We start from the raw sequence: 22005 nt of genomic DNA, 5'->3' as shown, positions 1-22005 counted from the left end.
CCACGTGGGGGTGTGCTGTAAACGATTGTGACTAGACAAGCTTTCTGCACATAATATGTAAGGTTCCAGAGACATCCTCTGAGAGCCATAATATATTACTGTTTTCATTTCCTGTATGGGGCTTTGTTATTATATGTCACTCTTTTGGTTAAAGGCTTGCCCCCTCCTTTCTATATTTTATATATTACTGTAGACTTTATAGCCAATCCTATAGTTGCAGCTGAAAATTTTGGGATACGTTGCCATACAAGAAGGATTCTGTTGCATTCTTATGAAAATAGTAATTATATTATATTGAACAGACCTATTATCAGTATATTCCCAGTTTTCCTTAACCTGTCTGAATGAAGGGGATGTACTCCAAAGGCACATTTTTTTTTTTGTTATTACCTTATTTATCAAAATTTAAATAGTAAAGGAGATTTGGAGTATTTTCTAGGTCATCAGATTACACATCATCAAAAGCTAACTAAACTAGTATCAGATAAAGTCAGAAAACACCAATATCATAATGGTCTTGGAACAAAAGAAAAGGAAAAGAAGTTTGGGGTGAGATTAGACAGTAGGTCCTCTAGAAGGGGAGGGATTTGCACCTTAGTCAGGGAAGTCTGGAGGAAAATGTGCCAGCCAGCAGTGATGCTTCTCCCTCTAACATCCATTGTGGCTCTTCAAGGACCCTTAGGCACCTCCCCAGGAAGCAGAAGCTCCAACCATAACACTGTGAAGGTCTAAATCAGTTTTAGATGCAAGATTTCTGATGAAGAGCTTCAACTAAATTATAATCTGATTGGTCAATCAAGTGTATGTGATTGATTATTAACCTTTGTTTCGTGTTTTGGTGGGAGGTGAGAAAGACAACAAGAAGGCATTTGATGTGAAAGTGGTTAAGAGGTTGTAATGATGCCACTGATTGGGTTGGATTGTGGTTATAGACAGGGAAGGCTAGGGATACAGGTGGCAGGCAGAATGCTCTACAGTCTTTCTGACTTGACACCTTTCCTGAGGAAGGACCTAATTTAACTTCAGTGAGGTGGGGATAAACAGGAGACTTTCACTGAGCTATTTTAATCATGCAGCTGCAAATGCAAGCAGCTCTACATTGCAGGATTTGCAAGGTTCTATTTTTAAAGCATGACTGCCCTTGCTGAAATTAAGAAGCTGGATCCCCAGTAATTGGTGCCAATATTTAGTTTGCCATACAGTTCATGCAATATTATTTTCTGATATTATTTTTGTAATTGATTATAATAGAGTTTCCTTGTCTAATACATAAAAAAGCATTTGGGAGGTTGTATTCAGAAAAAGTATTTGTTTAGACATTCACTCTTGGAGCTTCTGCCTAGAACCCTGCTGCACATCTAATTTCTAGACTTTAGGAATTAGATATCCAGATTGTTTCTGAATCTGCTATAATGTATACTATGTACTTAAAAATCAAGCTGCCTCGATACAATCACTTTACTAAGCTACTTACCATATTACATTAGAGGGATATTCAGGTTCTTCCAAATACTAGGAAATAATCACAATAAAGTACAAGTACTTTTGGGGCACCATATTTATTCTTCATCACTGCTGTCAAAACAATCACTTGGATATCTACTACAAGCATGGCACTGTTCTCAGTGTTAAATGTTTTTATTTTGTTTTTCTCAGTCTATTTGGGTCTGGGACTCTGCATAAGTCAAACTTCTACATTTTGTATTTTGCTAATTTGTGTTTTATCAATGTTTTGTCATTAGAATAAATCCAGGGATTTGTAGATTTAACCACTTAACTGGGACCAAAGATGTAGAGGATATGAGGTCAATTTCTGTCCTTTCTGGAGGAAAACTCCTGCAATGCCAATAGGTTGACATATTCTGGCATCAAATAAGAAAAAAAAAACATAAATGTAGTTACATATTTCACATATTTCTTAAATTCCCCTGATCACTGCTTGGAATCTTCCAGATGTTCTATGGGTTAATACTTTTGTTCGGTTTAATTACATTGAATTATTTTCTGGAATTAAAAGGGGTTGTTTAGTGAATTTTCTAGTATTGCCTCCTTTTGTTGACTACATGAAATTTAAATTAAAATCATTATTCTTCATAATTCCTGTACTTCTGGAGTTTATAATTGCCTGTATCTTCCCCTGGGCTGAACTGAAGAACATAACTTCTTATAATGCAATACATCTTGCCCAAGATTACTCTTCTTAAAACCAGACAGTTGCTTTTTTTCAGGTCATTGTTTGAAAACAGACTTAAATATATCTGCCAAAGCTTTGCCTGTATTTTTTTTTTTTTTCTGAGAAAAGAAAGCGTTTATTGTGAGCAGCTCAACAAGGAGACAGGAGGTAAACTTCAGATTTGTCTCCCCAAGCATATGGGGTCTGGGGGTATTATACTGTTTGGGGAAAGTGGGCTTAAGGGAGTGGCTCGGGATAGGGTGAGATGACATGGGTAGGATAAAACAGAGCATCAAAGCATATGATCCCTGGCTCATTGTATATCCATCACCACAGTCAATTTTAGAATATTTTCATTACTCCAAAAAAAAAACCCCATACACCTTATACCCCCTCATTATTGACACTTAAATTTGTAACTTTTGTTACAATTGATGAAAGAATATTAAAACATTACTGTTACTGTAGTCTGTTTTTCACATATACCATCCTTTTGTTGAAACTTTGTAATCATGATGTACATTTGTTCTACTTTGTGAAAGAACGTTCTTTTATTTGTACCATTAATTGCAGTCATCATACACAACAAGGTACACAGTGTTATACAGTTTCATGTTTTATACTCCAGCTTTCTTTCTAATGACATACATGACCCTAAACTTCCCCTTTCAACCACAATCACACACAAAATTCAGAGCTGTTAATTATACTCACAATGATATGCTATCAGCACCTCTATCCATCTCCAAACATTTATAGTCAGCCCAAAAATTCTACACGAATTAAGCATCAACTCCATATGCTCCACCTTCATTCTTTCTCCTTGTAACCTATTTTAACTTTATAAATTTGCTTATTATAATTAGGTCATATTAGTGAGATCATGCAATATTTGTCTTTTTATGTCTGGCTTATTTTGCACAACATAATGTCCCTCTGGGTTCATCCATGTTATCGCCTGCATCAGTACTTCACTCCTTCTTACAGCTGAATAATGTTCCATCGTACTATATACCACATTTGTCTATCCATTTGTTGATTGATGGGCATTTGGTTTGCTTCCGTCTATTGCCAATTATGAATAATGCCACTGTGAACATTGGTGTACAAGTGCCTGTTCACATCCCTGCTTTCAGTTCTTCTGGGAATATACCTACTAGCATGATTAATGGATCATATGGCAGTTCTATATTTAGCTTCCTGAGGAACTGCTAACATCTTCCATAGTGACTGTGCCGTTTTTCTTTTCCACCAGCAGTGAATAAGTGTTCCTATTTCTCTACACCCTCTCCAACACTTGTAGGTTTCTGTTTTGTTTTGTTTTTTTAATAGTGGCCATTCTAGTAGGTATAAATGATATCTCATGATTTTGATTGCATTTTTCCCATATAGCTAGTGATGTTGAGGATCTTTTCATGTGCTTTATATCCTTTTTGGGAAAAAAGTCTATTCAAGTCTCTTTCCCATTTTTAAAATTGGGCTTTTTTTCTTTTATTGTTGAGTTGTAGGATTTCTTTATATATTTTGGATATTAAACCCTTATATGGTTTCCAAATATTTTCTCCCACTGAGTAGGTTGCCCTTTCACCTTCTTGATGAAGTCCTTTGAAGCACAGACGTTTTCAGTTTGGAGGAGGTCCCATTACTTTTGTTGCTTGTACTTTGGATGTAATGTTAAGAAGCCATTGCCTAACATAAGAACTTGAAGATGCTTCCCTTCATTTTCTTCTAGGAGTTTTATGGTTCTGGCTCATATATTTAGGTCTTTGATCCATTCTGAGTAAATTTTTGTTTAAGGCATGAGATAGAGGCCCTCTTTCATTCTCTGGGTGTGTCTATCCAGTTCTCACAGCACCATTTGTTAAAGAGACTCTTTTGTCCCAATTGACTTGGTGGCCTTGTCAAAATCAAATGATCACAGATGTCAGTGTCTGTTTCTGAGCTCTCAATTGGATTCCATTGGTCAATATATCTAACTTTATACTGGTACCATGCTGTTTTGATAACTGTGGCTTTATAATATGCTTTAAAGTCAGAAAGTGTGAGTCCTCCAACTTTCTTCTTCCTTTTCAAGATGTTTTTGGTATTTGGGGGCCCAGAATAAATAAATTTGATGATTGGCTTTTCCATTTCTGCAAAGTAGGTTATTAGAATTTTTATTGGGATTACATTAAATCTGTAAATCAGTTGGGTAGAATTGACATCCTAATGATATTTAGTTTGCCAGTCCATGAACACAGAATGTCCTTCCATTTATTTAGGTCTTCTTTGTTTTATTTTAGCAATGTTTTGTATTTTGTGTCTATAAGTCCTTTACATCCTTTATTAAATTTATTCCTAGATATTTTATTCTTTTAGTTGCACTTGTAAGTAGAAAGTTTTTCTTTATTTCCTCCTCAGATTGCTTTTACTAATATATAGAAACATTACTGATTTTTGTGTGTTGATTTTGTATCCTACCACTTTGTTGAACTTGTTTATTAGCTCTAGTAGTTTTGTAGATTTTTCAGGACTTTCTCTATATAGGATCATATCATCTGCAAATAGTGAAAGTTTTACTTCTTTTTTTCCAATTTGCATGTCTTATGTCTTTTCCTTGCCTAACTGCTCTAGCTAAAACTTCTGCTACAATGTTGAATAAGAGTGCTGATAGTGGGCATTCTTTTTTTAACATTTTTATTGATAACTCTTCATGCACATATAGTCCATCCAAAGTATACAATCAGTGGCTCATAATACCATCACATAGTTATGTATTCATCACCATGATCATTTTTAGAACATTTGCATTCACCCCAGAAAAAGAAATGAAAAGAAAAAAAAAGCCCCATACATCCCATACCTCCTACCCTCCCTCTCATTGAACACTAGTATTCCTACCCCTTATTCCTTTCTGTTACTTATTTTTTATGTCCTTATTTTTTTACTTGTCTGTTTGTATCCTGGAAAAAGGGAGCATCAGCTACAAGGTTTTCACAATCACACGGTCACAGTTATATAGTAGCACACTCGTCTTCAAAAATCAAGGTTACTGGAACACAGCTCAGCAGTTTCAGGTACTTCCCACTAGCCACCAATAACTGCAAACTAAAAAGGGATATCTATATGATGCATAAGAATAACCTCCAGGATAACCTCTCGACTCTGTTTGAAATCTCTCAGCCACTGAAACTTTATTTTGTCTAATTTTTCTCTGTCCCCATTGGTCAAGAAGCCTTTCTCAATCCCATGATGCTGGTCCCAGCTCATCCCTAGGAGTCATGTCCCACGTTGCCAGGGAGACTTACTCCCCTGAGAGTCATGTCTCACGTAGTGGGGAGGGAAGTGGGTTCACCTACATACAGAGTTGGCTTAAAGAGAGAGCCACATCTCAGTAACAAAAGAAGTTCTTTGGTATGACAGACATAATTACATGTTGGTTTAGCTTCTTCTTCGCAGGAATAAGTTTCATAGTGGCGAGCCCCAAGATTGAAGGTTCAGCCTATTGAATTAGTCCACTGCTTGTGTGAAATCGGAACTTCCCCAGATGGGGAAGTTTAATATCTCTTCCTTTCTCCCCAGTCCTCCTAGGGGACTTTGCAAATACTTTTTTATTCTTGGCTGAAATTACTCTAGGATGTATCGGGATATCACACTGAACTATACAAACCAGCAAGATTTCATCCTGTATTCAAGATTCTATATAATTATGGTGTTTGAATAAGCTGATCATACAAGTTAAATTAGATAATGTGCTGCCCAAAATATAAATTTTGAACTAACTAAATATCTCTCCCTTTGGTCTTACACAGAAGTTGAAGTTTTAAAATATAGACCCAATCATCCTTTACTCTGTATTCTGATTTACCTTAGTCCTTTCCAAATCAGCTTCATTTGATTCAGACTCTACTGAAAGTCTGATCACTGTTTCAACTTTTTTAACAGCTGCTGTGTGGGTAATGCTGACTTTCATTGCTTCAGAGATCTAACTGAGCCTCATGTGTCACACAAATACCCCAAGTTTCTGGGAACGACCAGGATATACACAAATAGTCCAGAACATCAGAATTTAGAAATAACAGTTTCAACTTTAGAATAGGTGTGACTGTTATAAGAGCATATAATCTAGGAACCTTTACAGTAGGCCCCAGTTTGATAACCCATGCTCTCAACTTCAATTCCCCGAGGTTATATATTATAGTTAGCCTATATGAGTGAGACATAATAGTATTTGTCTTTTTGTTTCTGACTTTTCATTCAATATACTGTCCTCAAGTTTCATTCACCTAGTTGCATGCCTCACAACATCATTCTTTCTAACAGCCACCCAGTATTGTCTTGTGTATACGCTACGTTCCCTCTTCCATTCCTCTTGGGGAAGCAGTGTGCGGTGTCCGTGGAGGTGGGGAATTGGCCTCCACGACTTGGGGTACTTACAGTTCTGTGTGGAATCTCAGCCTTTCAGCTGGTCCCGACTGGTGGATGATGTGTGTCCAGTCCAGATGTTACCCAGCAGCTGTTCTATACTGTTCCTGGCTATTTACTCACTGCTCTGGAGGATGAACTAAATTCCACACCTCACTGTGCCTCCATCTTGCCCCCAAAGCCTCTCCCTTCAGCTTTGCCACTGTTTGCCTCGTGTATTTGGGGTACCTGGTTAGGTGCATAAATATTTATGATCGTTATTCTTCTTGGTGTCTGGTCCCTTCTCTTAATAGACAGTGCCTCTTTTGTCCTGTGTAACAGTTTTGCATTTAAAGTTTATTTTGTCTGATATTAATATAGCTACTCCAGTTCTTTTTTGGTTACTGCTTGCATGGAATATCTTTTTCCAGTCTTTCACTTTCAACCTATTTGTATCCTTGGGTTTAAGGTGAGTATCTTTTAAACAGTGTGCAGGTTAATCATACTTTTTTTTTTAAAATCCTTTCTGTCACTCTGAGTTTTTTGATTAGAGAGCTTCATCCATTAACACTTTAATGATATTACTATATAGGCAGTATTTGTTTTTAACCTTTTTGTTTTTAAATGTCATATCTTATTTTTGTCTCCCTCGTTACCCTTTTAGTTCCCCTTACTGATAAATCTTCATTTTTAAATGCTCCTCCAAGCCTATATTTTCTCTTTCTCCTGTAGAACTCCTTTTAGTATTTCTTGTAGGTCAGATCTCTTGTTGACAAACTCAGTTTCTATTTATCTGTGAATATTAAAACTCTCCCTCAGTTTTGAATGACAGTTTTGTCAGATAGAGAATTTGGGCTGGCAGTTTTTCTCTTTCAGTATTTTAATATATTTTAATGTATTTGTATCTTTATATTTTCCTGAAATCAAGAAAATGTTTAGTAATATAGGTCATGATTATAGCAATGTTAATATTTGTAATAACTTTCTACTTGATATTTTGAGAACATCCACAGTTTTGACAACTGATCAAATAGTATTTAAGTTTAATACTTAGAATTTAAGAACGTTTGCTCTCTGAATTTGTAGATTTTTTTCCCTTGTTGCCTTAATTTTAAATTGATTTATGAAACTTACCATGCAAACACAAGTTTGACAATGACTATTTGGATACTTGATTTAAATATGCATATGGATAAGCTAACTAAGATATCCATTTTTGGTGGTTCTAAGTGTATTGTTTGTTTTCTTAAATAAAAATATTTAAAAAAATGAATGTGACCTTTTAAAAATTCAACCTCCAACTTTGTGATCAAATAAAGGAAATTTAATTGCATGTCTAGGTTTTGCATTTGCTACTTCTCATCAATACATCTTTCTTGCTATCAAATAGAAACCCTATTTGTCTCATTCTCTGACCTTCAGTCCCTTCCACCTAAAGTTTCCATTCATCTTAGCCACTTGAGGTGTCTTCACTCTTCTGTACTGATTTCACATACATGTATACAGTTTAAATTTTTTTCTGTAACATCTTAGGATTCACTATGATGTTCAGTGTTTTGTAGATAGTATCTTGCATTCCTTTCTGTCTTTTATTTAACCTGGTTTAAGGGTTGGTGCGTTTTTAAATCCCTCCCAGTATTTTTTATGGTACCTAAGTGATAAAACCCTAGAATTTCACTTAGTAACATTTTGAATGTTTACAATGTTCATGGTATTTACTTTTGCAGTTCCTGTTCTACTCAGTGCAAGAGATATAGTGATTAGAAAGGGAGGAGGTATTCTTAGAATTGTGTCACAAAAAAAAAGGAAAGAGAACGGGGCTTAAAGAAAACGGTAGAGGACCACAGAATCAAATGATAAAATATGTTTTGGTAGTTATGAGTCGTTGATATAAAAATAAGTGTGGTATAGATTTTTTTTTTGAGGAATTTAGTAGGCGCAGTAATCTGAGGCAAGACCACTTCTCAGGCTCAGCAGGATCATTGAGCACTTGAATAGCCTCGACCTGACCACATTTTGAAAAGATTACAAAGAATCAGTACAGGGTAGAAGCTGCTTATGTACGAGAAATAGGGGTGAAGCAGGGAAGGTGGCAGGGAAGGTGGCATTTAAAAAATCCATTCATCTAAAGTCAATTTTGTAGAGGAGGAGTGAGATTTTTTTTTTTTCCTTGAGACAGGCAGGAAAGGAGACAGGTTTGGGAGAGACACTGGAAATTTTCAGTTGATGAAGAGGAACTATTAAGGTCATGTAGGGGAATTTTTGTATGCTCAGTAAAATGGGAGAAGAGGTTGCCTGCTAAAATGGGGTTCAGATTAGGGGCCTCAGGCTTGGGCATCATTTTCATGAGAGCAACACAACAGACATACAGAACTCCTGAAGGAAAGGGGAGGGTACCACACAGACCAAGTCATACTTCAGCGGGAAACTGTTCACCAGGATTATTTGAGTAGCAAGGAAAGTCTGTTTCTTTTTTCTTGGTTTGTATTAATTTTGTGATTTGTCATGGAAACTGCTTTGGACAAAATAAATGATTTAGATTGGCCTCATGCATCTTCATTACTTTTTCCTGAGCTGAGACTGGTGTCCCCTCCAACTGGTGAGAGTCCAATGCCATCAATATGGTCAGGAGTTTAAGATATTTTTTGATCCTCATTGAACTTGACATTTATCCCAAGTGTGATTTTTTAATGTATTTTAAACCAGTGAGATGATCGGGCCCCACCCTACCTCATTGTCCACTGTCTTGCAGCACAGCTTGCTCTTCCCATTTGTTATGCATAGTTGTGCCTGCTTTTGCTGCAATACCTTTGGCTATGGTGACTTCTTCACTTGACCCATTCCCTCCAGGCCACACACACCTCCCTTATATTTAACTAAATGATTTTCACCTTTAAAGACCTTTTCTTGAATTTGACTTCCAGCATAAAGCTGTCTAAAGCTGTATCTGTTCAAATCTTTACTTTTATATTTCTCTGTGTTTTCTTAGGCAGACAGTAATCTTCTTGAGGGAAATACCATATTTTCTAAATTGTTTTAGATCCGTTCACTATAGTCTTGCACCAGGCATGTAGTAAGAATTAATAAATGTCAAAGTGTTGAATTATTTGTAAGTAGTGTTCACTTTTGCGTGATATTTCCACCAGTTGATGTTATATATATATATATATATATAATATGTATATTCCCTACATTAATGGTTTATTATTTTGCTAGAGACAATGATTATTATAGTTAAATATATTCAAGTCTTCTTAATAAGTTTATTGCTTTAGTAATTTAACAGACTATTTTAAATTTAAGTTTTATTTTTTCTTTCTTCATTATCATGGTTTTATACATGTTTGGTTGTTCCCTCGTTGAGAATCTCACAGATGACTTGAAAATCTGGAAGAGAATTCTTGCATTAAGGTGTTTTTTCTTCTCTTCTTTGAAATGTGTTGAACTGTTCTGAGATGCTCCCTTTACTCTGTTTTTCCCCCCCTACATTTCTTCTCTGATGATAAAATTATACCTTTTGTTTTGGTTTCCTGGCTGCTAAAACAAATGCCATACAACGGGTTGGCATAAACACTGGAAATTTATTGGCTCATGGTTTTGAGGCTAGGGGAAGTCCAGAATTGAAGTTTTAGCAAGGTGATCCTCTCTCCCCGAAGACTGTGGCAATCTGAGACTGGCTGGCTGTGATTGCTGGTCACATGGAGATGTCTTCTACTTTCTCCTCTGGGTTTTGTTGACTTCTGGCTTATTTCCATGGCTTTCTCTCTCCATGTCTGAATTCCATTCTGTTTATAGAGGACTCCAGCACTTCAGATTAAATTCTAACCTGATTCAGTTGTGCTACCTTAACTGAAATAACATCTTCAACAGACCCTAATTACAGTGAGTCCACACCCACGGAAGGCAGACCAAGACCAAGAGTGTCCACACTGGGGAACACGTTCAAACCACCTTTCACTCCTTGCATTTTTATTCTCTTTTCCAATGTAGAAAATATAAAGTTATAATATGCCTGTTATATATGATATAAAGAAATGCAGTAATAATTTTATGTGTAATAACCTTTCCCTTTTAATTTAAATAATTTATTGTTAATAATGCCATTTATTTTGTAATTTGATTACTATTGGCTAATGGTAATTTGTATGACTCATTCAGGCCAAGCTTTTTTTACAAGATAAAGAGTACAAAAGAAACATTTGAGTTGAATAATAAATTTATTGCATCTCTGTATATTTGACATAAAATGCATATTTTTATGTATTGTAGGAATCAAATATTTTAAGTCCAGTTCAGGATGGAACCAAGAAACCTCAGATTGACAGCAATAAGAGCAATAACTACTGGATTGTAAAGGAGGTCAGCAGATGTAAAAATTTTTTACATGGGTTTTTATTTGTATGACATTTAATGCTTGCCTATATGATATATTTAATATTTTTATTTGTTCTAGCTAATAATTTTCTTTTTCTTTTTAAAAGATTTTGATTAGGCTAAGTAAACTCTGTGTACAGAATAAAAAGTGTCGGAATCAACATCAACGTTTACTGAAAAATATGGGGGCACATTCAGTGGTGTTGGATCTTCTGCAGATACCATATGAAAAGGTTAGTTCTTAGTTACTTATATTCTGTAACTTTTTATTTCGATACAATTTCAAATTACTAAAAATTTTTTCTCCTGAACTATTTGAGAGTAAGTTGCCCACCCGATGCTCCATTGCTTCTGAATACTTCAGTGTGTATTTCCTATAAACAAGGATGCTTCAACAAAACCACACAAAACCATCTCAGGAAAGAGCATGATGCTTTTCTATCACCTCATCCTCAACCCCCAATCGTATTTCTCCTATTGTCCCAATTATGTCCTATATGATGAGAGAATCTTCTTCATAATCATGCATGCTGTCACACCTGTTTAAAATTTGTCACAACTGAACTCTCATGACATTGACCCTTTGGAAGATTAGACCTGTTATTATTTCATTTAATTTTTATTTTTTTATTAAAGTAGTTGTAGGTTTACGAAAAAAATCATATAGAAAGTACAGAGTTGCCTAATACTTCCTCTCAAAAATAGTTTGCCCTAGGGGGTGCAAGGGTAGTTCAGTGGTAGAATTCTTGCCTGCCATGTATAAGACCTGAGTTTGATTCCTGGCCCATGCGCTTCCCAAACAAACAAAAGAAACCAACAAAAACAAACAAAAAATTCAACAAATAGTGCTTCAGTAACGTGATACTCACATGGTAAAACAACGAAATGTGACCCCAGCATACAGCATACAAAAAAATAATAATAAATAAAAATTGGTTTGCCCTATTATTAACATTTTGCATTACTGTATTTTTGTTACAATTGATGAAACAATGTTATTATAATTATGCTATTAACTTTAGTCCACTGTTTATATTAGGGTTCACGCTTTGTGTTGCATGGTCATGTGTGTTTGTGTGTGTGTGTGTGCATGGTAACTTACATATATCCTAAAATTTCCCTTTTAGTCTCTTTTCAAATACACAGTTCAGTGATGTTAATTACATTTCCAAATTTGTGCCTCCTTTACCATCATCCATTACCAAAACTTTTCATTACCTCAAATAGAAACTTCGTACCAATTAAATATTAATGCCCCATTTCCTTCTTCCATCTAGCCTTTGGTAACTTTTACTCTAGTTTTGACTTTGTGAATTTGCATATTCTGCTTATTTCATAAAAGTGAGAATATACAATATGTATCTTTATGTGTCTGGCTTATTTCACTCAATATGACATCTTCAAAGGTGATCAATATTGTCACATATATCAGTACTTCATTCCTTTCTATGGCTGGATAATATTCCATTGTGTGTATATATATATAAAACACTTTTTGATTATCCACTCATTGGTTTATGGACACTTGAGTTGCTTCTACCTTTTGGCAATTGTGAATAATGCTGCTATGAGCATTGATGTGCAGATATGTGTTTGAGGCCCTGCTTTTAATTCTTTTGGGCATATACCTAAAAGGGGGTTTGCAGGCCAAATGGTAATTCTAGACTTTCTGAGAAATTGCCAGACATTCCTGTGTTTTCCACAGTAGCTGTGCCACTTTACATTCCCACCAACAACGAATAAGTGTTTCTATTTCTCTCTATCCTCTTCAATGCTTTATAATTTCTGTTTCCTTAAGAGTAACCCTTCTCAAGGGTGGGAAATATCTCGTGTTTTTCGCCTTGTTACAATTTTATTTTATCTCTCAATTATTCTGTGCAGTTTTTTTAAGCTTTTTATTGTGGTAACATATATGTAACATAAAATTTCCCATTATTTAAGTGTATATTCACAGTGTCGTACTAAGTAGCCACCATCTATTATCAACACTTTTTCATCATCCTAAACAGAAACCCTATAGCGATAGGCAAAAAATCCCTATCTCCTTCCTGTGGCTCCTTGTTACGTCTCATTTATTCCTGTCTGTATGAATTGGCATAATCTAGATATTTCATATAAGTGGATCTATATAATATTTGTCCTTTGGTGTCTGGCTTATTTCACTCAACATGATGTCTTCATGGGTCATTCATATTATAGCATATATCAGCTCATTATTTTTATTGCTGAATAATAGTCCATTGTATGGATATGCTACATTATGTTTACCTGTTCATCTGTTGATCCTCCTTTCTTTTTAAAATTTTTATTTTATTAAAATATATTCAACCTAAAATTTCCCTTATTGGCGGGCCGCGGTGGCTCAGCGGGCAAAGTGCTTGCCTGCTATGCCGGAGGACCTCGGTTCGATTCCCGGCCCCAGCCCATGTAACAAAAACGGAGAAACAGAATACAATAAAAAAAAACAAGAAAATGTTTAAAAATGTTTCCCTTTCTTCCTTCCTTCCTTCCTTCTATCCTTCCTTCCTTCTCTCTGTCTTTAAAAAAAAAAAAAAAAAAAAAAAAAAAAAATTTCCCTTATTGTGGTTTTGATTTGCCTTTCTGTAATGGCTAATGATGTTGAGCATCTTTTCATGTGTTTATTGGCCATTTGTATATACCTTCTTTGGAGAAATATCTATACAAATCTTTTGCCCATTTAAAAAATTGGATTGTTTGTCTTTTTTGTAGTTTAGCTGCAGGAGTTATTTGTATTTTATGGATATGAAACCCTTATTCAATATGTGGTTTCCAGATATTTTTTTCCATTTTGTAGATTGTCTTTTACTTTCTTGATTTAGTCCCTTGATGCACAAAAGATTTAAAGGTTGATGAAGTCCAGTTTATCCATTTTTTCTTTTGTTGCTAGTGCTTTTGGTGTAAAGTTTAAGAAACCACTGCCTAATTCAAGATTCTGAAGATGTTTCCTATGTTTTATTCTAGGAGTTTATAGTTTCAGCTCTTATATTTAGATCTTTGATCCATTTTAAGTTGACTGTATATAGTGTGAATAGGGGCCCACCTTCATTCTTTTGCATGTGGCTATCCAGTTCCCCCAGCACCGTTTGTGGAGGAGACCATTCCATTTCATGGATTTGGCACTCTTATGAAAGATAAATTTACTAAGGATATGGTGGTTTATTTCTGAATTCTCAGTTTGATTCTATTCATCTAAATGTCTGTCCTATGCCAGTACGATGCTGTTTTGGTTACTGTAAATTTGTAATACATTTTAAAATCAGGAAGTAGGAATCCCCAACGTTATTCTTTCTCAGGATGGTTTTGGCTATTTGGGGCTGCTTACTCTTCCATATCAATCTGATGACTGATTTTTCCATTTCTGTGAAGAATAAACCAGATATTTTTAATGACTGCCCATCAGTTTTTTCGGTGTGATGATTTACCATGATTAAATTCAGTTATGCATCTTTGGCAGGAATACGACAGAAGGGATGCTAAGTTTTTTTCATTATTTCCTATCAGGTGGCACAAAATTTCTGTTTTTCCCTTTACTGATGGATGTTCATGATTAAGGTGATATCTATCCACTGTTTAGTTACTCATATTCCTTTTATAATTAACACATATTTTGTGGAGAGGTACTTTGAAACTAAATAAATATCCCTTTCTTCATCAAACTTTTTCATTCATTCATTCATTTTACACAGAAACACTGGGAAAGGGAGAACCCTAAGAGAAGAAAGAATACGAGAGACTGGAAGGTACAGAAGAGAAGGAAAGAGAAACAGAATCAGGAAGAACAGAGAAATAGGGAGGACAAGGGATGAATGGAGGCAGGGACTGGGAAGAGGAGGCAGCTGTGTACAGAGATGGGAAAACCCAGTGGACAATCAGAAAGATTTGGAAGAAAGAGAGATGGACCGTGAAACAAAGAAAGGGTTGAAACAGTAAAGCAGTACAGATATAGGAGAAAAGATAAAGAGTAGAGAAAAAGGTCTATAAAACAGAGAAGGGGACCATAGAACAATGGAGAAGGGTAGAAACAGAAAGGACACAGAGAAAGGGGAGTATAGAAAGAGTGAGTTGGAGAAAACAAGTACCTGTGCAAGAGATCACAGTGTTTGATAATATTTTTGCTACCGTAATGTTTATTTCTCTGTCTTATATGCTGCTTTTTGGCTTTCAGAATGATGAAAAAATGAATGAAGTAATGCATCTAGCCCATACATTCCTGCAGAATTTCTGTCGGGGAAATCCACAGAATCAAGTTCTTCTTCATAAACATCTGAATTTGTTTTTAACTCCTGGTGTAAGTATTTTAGTGAGTTCTGATATTTGCAGTAGAGTGTTCATCAAATTTGTTTTAGTAGCACTGATGGTTAGAATTTTTTGAATCTTCGTTACCTCATTTTATCCTTGGAAGGGTTTTCTCCCTAGAAGTGAACATCTTTTATTCCCATTAAGAAAACATTTAAATAAACTTGAAAGGTTATATTAATTTTAACTTCAAATGACAGCTTCATTTATATGTATACAGGTGAATGTTAGGAAAAAAGATATGGTAGAACAAAGAAAAAAAAAGATATGGTAGAACAAAAAGCTGACTCTGCAGTGTAATGAGTAAGATAAATTTGGAAAACTCAAAGGTTTTCCCATCTCTGGTCTGTAAAGTCTATTTCAGTGGCTCCTAGGGAAGAGCTAACTTCTGGATAACATAAAATGAAGTAAATCTCAGGCATACTGTTGCCAGTATGTTGAACTTTATGATAATAAGCTCCTTTCCCAGCTAAACTTCCTTTGTAAGTTCAATTTTCTTTTAATGGTTAATGATCTTTTTGAATTTTGTACCAGACTTATACCGAAAACTTACTATTGCTTTGTATAAAATGTAAAACTGATTAAAAGCAGGGAAATAGTAGTTTGAGTCCTGTAGAATAGAAAATTGATCGTCGCAGAATTACAAATGCGTGTTCCCCTGTGTTTAGCTCCTTGAAGCAGAAACCATGCGGCACATCTTCATGAACAATTACCATCTGTGCAATGAAATTAGTGAAAGGGTCGTGCAACACTTTGTGCACTGCATCGAGACACATGGCCGCCATGTGGAATACCTGAGGTTTTTGCAAACGATCGTAAAAGCAGATGGTAAATATGTGAAGAAATGCCAGGATATGGTAATGACAGAGGTATGTTCTCTGTTTGCATTTTATCAGCTTCACATAAGCAATATGTTCAAGTATGTGTTTTCTGTAAATTTAGGGTGAAGAAACCCCAACAACATAGGGTTGGAACATTCAGTGTAAGCATGATTTCTTAGGCACAGATATATTTTGCCTCAGTCTAGTAAAGCAAAAGTTAATTTCATTATTTCCTAAAAGGGTATATATTTTTTCTTTTTGATCCATAATGAATTTTCTAGATTACTTGTGAATGAAAGGGGCAAAATTTTATACTCCTACATTTTCAGTGATGAAACAAGAATGGATTAAACTCTACTTTTGCAGTGCCTTTATTATTCTGCTCTGAAGTTTAGAAGTGGTGTTCTCTGCTACTGTTTGTATTGGGCTTTGAAAGGAATCAAACTAACAAATAGAAACTGCCCGTCAGTGATTTATTACACGTAGAAGCTTAAGTATTTAGAGAAAGTTAAACATCTAAGAAAAACAATGGATGAAGTACTTCATTTATTTATCTTCTTCATTTTGACATTTGACATTGAGCAAGATTTATACAGTGAGTAAGTTACTTGCTAGGAACGAAGTAGATACTTTGGAGAACAGAAGCTCATTGAGCCCATTTGGGTCAGTCATTATTTCTGTGGCCTAGGGGTTCTCTAGTGGCCTGGATGGATTAACACAGCTTTTATCAATGGCTACCAGTTATGCAGGAGTATTTTCATAATTATGTACCTTTAATTTGGAATAGGGGAGAGTTCCATAATGATCTATCAGTCCCTTCTCCCCTCATAGAAATCTTAATATCCATTCAGTGTAAGGCCTTGAATTTTCAATTTAAATTGTTGTTATTAAGCATTTTAAGGAGCTTTAAACTTGTAAAATCTATTCTTTCTCATCTACATTTACATTTGCATTAGTTCTTTATTGCCTAGAAGTGTGGGAACTAATTTGACTTTGTATTAATGATTGCCAAAGAAAAGAGTAGAATGGGGAAGCAGCAAATATTTGTGCCCATATACTTATTAGGTGAAGTGTTTCTATACGCACAAAGTTGTTGGAATGTTGTATTATGCTGATCTATGTAATACATATTTTTGACAGGTATATGTTATCTTTCAAAAAAATTTTCAAATTAAGCCAACTAATTGGCTTTTCAATTTAAATATAATTGAGAAAAATTGTACACGTTGTATTCTCCACCAGAGTATTTGGTTTTCTAACCATTGGGTTTAGAAAATTGGTACTGATAATAGAAAGATGTTAACATTTTACTGGGTTTCAATTATAAAATTGCAACCTGATGGAATTCTCCACTAAAGTAGGAAAGAAATTTATTTCATTTCTTTGTCTCCCTTTCTGTTTTGTTCCTTTTTCCTTATTTCTTCCATCTCTGCTTTTGTCTCCATTCTTTATGGACGTCTTCCCATGACACATGGAATACCCAGACTTTCTTGAGTTATATTTGGCTTAATGTATGTACTTGCTTGCCTATTCAGTCACTATTGAAGTAGATAGGAATGTTTTATTCTGTGGTGGTAAAATTAGACTTAACCAGACTTCTCATGTTTTGGCAGTGGAGTCTTCCATTTGAAGAAGAGGAAAATAAATTAATTCTTTTGGATATTTAATTTCAGTGGGCACCTCACTTGTGATCAGTTCATTATCATCTATGTCATTTAATTGCTGTCCCTGGCCTCTCTTCCCAATCTCCTGTCTGGCTTTGATGCCGTTCATAACTGATCCCTTGGTACATGGCTATAGTGCTATGACTTTTGTATACCCTTGTTACTATCCTGCCTTGACATAGTTCTGCTTTTGTAAAATTATCTATGTTTTTACAAAGAAATATATGTGTTTCCATATAGACTCAGTCTTTGGAAAGAATTGTAAAGATGAATATGTGAACTGCTATGTAGACTCTCTTATTATCATTTCAGTTGATAAATGGGGGTGAAGATGTGCTGATATTTTACAATGATAGAGCATCATTTCCCATACTTCTCCAAATGATGTGCTCAGAGAGAGACCGAGGTGATGAGAGTGGCCCCTTAGCCTACCATATCACCCTTGTGGAATTGCTGGCTGCGTGCACAGAGGGGAAAAATGTTTATACTGAAATCAAGTGCAATTCTCTTCTGCCCCTGGATGATATTGTGAGGGTGGTGACCCATGATGACTGCATCCCTGAGGTAAGCCTTGCAAAAGCTTAGTAGCTGTAGAACTGGTATAAGTTTATAAAGTTCATGAGTGCCAGGCATCCACCGAACTGGCATTCATAATGAATTAATATAGTTAGTGAAGGAACTGTATTGAGCCATATATAATTAGGGAAATTTAAAAGAGCACAAAAATTTATTTTTTTGTTCTATAAGAAGTTAAGAAGATAAAACTTCAAAGTATAGCCCCTGCTGGTTTACTGGAAGCTACAATACAGGCTCTTAAATTCTAAGCATGCCAATGTGACCAAATGAAAAAGGATAACAAGACCACATCTTGGACTCAGCTGGTATATCTTACTTTATGGAGTAGATACATTCTTGAAAATATGGGAATATATTTTACTTTCTTCACACATCATCATTTACCCTCTGTCCTAGTTTGGCTCTGATAGAAAAAAACATCATCAGGAGCTGGTTGTCTGCCAACAGAATTCAATTAATGATATTTCCAGGAATGTGCATTTCAATGATTCCTTTTTTCTCTGCTGTTGTGGTGTACTTTCACAAAATTCATAAATATGAGATACATTGAATATGACATAAAACCAAACATTTAAAGTCATGGTACCTTAAAAAGGTGTCAGGCTAGGGTGACTTCCCCACTTCCAAATAGTCCTAATTGGTGATGGACTTGGAAGTGTATTTTTGTGAACTTTTGTAGAATTATTGACATTTCGAACTAAGAGTACTTTGCAGCCTTCTTTGGTTTGAAATAAGATGACAAAAGAGGGGAAATATAATTTAGTGGCTAAATCCATTGGCTTTATCCTAATCAGAGGCTGGCCCTGGTCATCTTCCTTTCCGTATACATTTCCCTCTGGTTGTACCACCCTTACTTCTCCTTGTGTATTTCACTCCTCTTCATGTTTCAGATCTTGATTCAAACTTAACTTCATCCAGGAAGACAACCCCATACTCCCGTAGTACAGTCTATTAGTTGAAATTTGACATTAAAAAATTTTTATTGACACATCTTCACACACATGCAGTCCATACATGGCATATAATCAATGGCTCATAATATCACATAGTTGTATATTCATCACCAGAAATTTGACATTTGGATTTTCCTTGTTAACAAATACAAATGTCTGTATCTCTTACTTACTTCCCTGAGATTATAAGCAATATGAGGTTAACAGCTCTGCTTCTGTTCATCATTATATTGCTGGAGTCTGAGCCTATACTCAATATATAGGTTTTGAATTAGTGAAAAATTGAATTAAAGAATGAATCAGAATCCTGAATCTGTTCATTCCAATTTGTGTGCCCAACAGGCTACTTAAGTTACTTAAGTTTTCTAATCTTCAATTTCTATTGTTATAAAGTGAAATTATAGTTTATACCTGATAGAATTGTTGGAGAATTAAATTAAATAAGATAATGCATACAAACTGCTGATGGCATTTGGCACATAGTAAAGACGGAATCAGTATTAGCTGTTGTCACTATGAGCATGATAATATGCTGACAGACTCAGCTGTCTCTCTCCCTGTGATCCGTCTCTGATGCAGGCACCCTGCTTTTGGACGTTTTGTTTTAAACCTGAGTCAAGTACAGATAAGCCCTATGGGTGTGAAAGCTGGCCCAATTCTAACTTGGGTTCCGAATTACGCTTCTAACTTGACTTCCATGATTCCCCTAGAATTTTGTACACAGTTTTAATGTGTACATTTTTCTGGGGATAAAGATTTATAGCATTTCACCAGATTCTCATAACTCAAAAAAGAGAGAAAAGAAAATGAAAACATAAATATTAAAACTACTGCCCTATGCACTTTAGAAATGATGTAAGTTGGCAAGACTCATCCCCTGTCCATTATGAGGAATTTTGTTAAATCTAGAAAGAAATTTTGCTACATTTTAAAATCATAAAAATGTTTTTTTCTTTAACTGTGAGCCTGTTTCTTCTCAAAAATAATAATTTAACTGTTCTGAATTGCAATAAAGTATTATTTAGTCAATATAGTTTAATATTATGTTAGGGCTTTCTTGGTTGCAAGTGACAGAAACATAACTAAATCAGTTTAAACAGAAAAGGAAATTGAATTGGCTCTGGTGCCTGGGAAGTTGAAGGATAGTTCTTCAGATGGAATCAGAAGTTCCAAAAATATCAGCATTCTTTCCAGCCTTTGTCTCTTTTTCCTGGAGTGTTTTTGCCTCATTCTCTCTTTTTGAGCATAACTTTCCTATGTACACCTGGAGAAAATGACTTCTCGAGGTTCAGATTTACCTTGCTCCACTTTAGCAAAGGCAGACAGACAGAGGTGGGAGGAGGGGAGAAGGGGGAGAGTGAATGCTTTTAACTTCTAGTTCTCAAATATCATAAGCTTGCTTTGAGTAAGGTGCCCATTCTCTGGGTGCAGAAGTTGGAATATCATAGCAGGAAAGGGGGAATGAGACTGCTATCTTGGCAAACCAAAATCATGCTAATTATAATATAGTATAAGAACGAAAACATTTTATCTAATTTTTTGTAATTAATATTTGGAAATGAACGGTAAAGAAAAGTAACTCTTTTTTGTATCTAATACTTGTACAGGTTAAAATTGCTTATGTGAACTTTGTTAATCACTGTTATGTTGACACTGAAGTAGAAATGAAAGAAATCTACACAAGTAACCACATATGGAAATTATTTGAGAACTTCTTGGTGGAAATGGCAAGGGTAAGCATTTTCATCCATTAAATTCTATTTATGCTTAGTGAGGCAGTGGAGCTGTCGAAGTACATTTTGTCTAGATGAAATATTTATTTCTGGTTGAAGATTTGCGGTTAACTCCACTACCTTTTAAATTTAATCCATTACATTCACAAGGTTGGGACTGACCCTTGATGAGTTAATATACAAATAGTAACTAGCACAGTGTATATATCAACAAAGTGTTCATTATTACCTTTACAATTTACTATATTTGTCTGTTAATAACATAACATAATCAATTAGTAGCATGTAATGGTCTTTTTATAAAAGACCATTCTCTTGGTTAGAGAAGATATATAGCAGAGGTCATTTATATTCTACCTTTTACTATGGATGTAATTACAGACTGTAGATGGAGGGCACCTCAGGAGGTCTTGGTTACCGCTTTAGGCAGAGAAGTACTTGATCAAACTACTCAGGAAACACCACTGCTTGCTGTTGCATATTCAGTCTTCTTTGGAAGCATGCACCAGTAATTTATGGTCATTTGTTTTTACTCAGTCAAAATATATTCTGCTTTTTATTTTGAGTCAATTTCCTATTGTTTTGCTTTTTTTAGGGATAGGGAGAGAATGTGGATCTGGTTGGCATTTTCTAAATGCTTTCTAGAATATGCTTATTGTTCCATTAATATTGAGTAAAGGAAGGAAGGGAGGTGGGAACCAAGGAAGGATTCTTCTTGATAGGTAACATTCACTTGTCTTTAGTATGTCTTAGCCTTTTCTTTGGCTGAGTTATCATAACATCCAAGATCTTAACATAGTTTTAAAAAATTATCTCTAGTATTCCCTTTGAAAGTTATGCAATATAATCTTCAAATAAAGGTTTTACTCATAGATTACTGTTTATAACTCTTTAGAACTGTTTCATCTCTTTGGCCTTCCTGTGAGTCCTGGGTGCTGGTAGTTTCTTTCAAGCGTGTGTAGAGGTATTTGGAGGAGAGGAATTAGTAATGCCCATATTTCCACTGTGTTT

At 35.2% G+C, this 22005-nt stretch overlaps 1 protein-coding gene across 5 annotated transcripts in view; it reads left to right on the top strand.

The window, feature by feature from the left end:
- The window catches only part of ITPR2 (inositol 1,4,5-trisphosphate receptor type 2), a 521104-nt gene that overhangs the window by 233283 nt on the left and 265816 nt on the right, over positions 1-22005 (top strand). For all 5 annotated transcript variants that reach the window (XM_077170358.1, XM_077170362.1, XM_077170360.1 and 2 more), the window contains 6 exons: positions 10826-10915; positions 11038-11163; positions 15117-15239; positions 15916-16116; positions 18045-18296; positions 20869-20994. In XM_077170358.1, the coding sequence (XP_077026473.1) occupies positions 10826-10915; positions 11038-11163; positions 15117-15239; positions 15916-16116; positions 18045-18296; positions 20869-20994 (918 nt within the window). The remainder of the gene's footprint in view (positions 1-10825; positions 10916-11037; positions 11164-15116; positions 15240-15915; positions 16117-18044; positions 18297-20868; positions 20995-22005) is intronic.

Source organism: Tamandua tetradactyla, chromosome 7 (assembly GCF_023851605.1).
Source record: "Tamandua tetradactyla isolate mTamTet1 chromosome 7, mTamTet1.pri, whole genome shotgun sequence".
Classification (NCBI taxonomy): Eukaryota; Metazoa; Chordata; class Mammalia; order Pilosa; family Myrmecophagidae; genus Tamandua; species Tamandua tetradactyla.
This window is presented reverse-complemented; position numbering and strand designations above follow the sequence as displayed.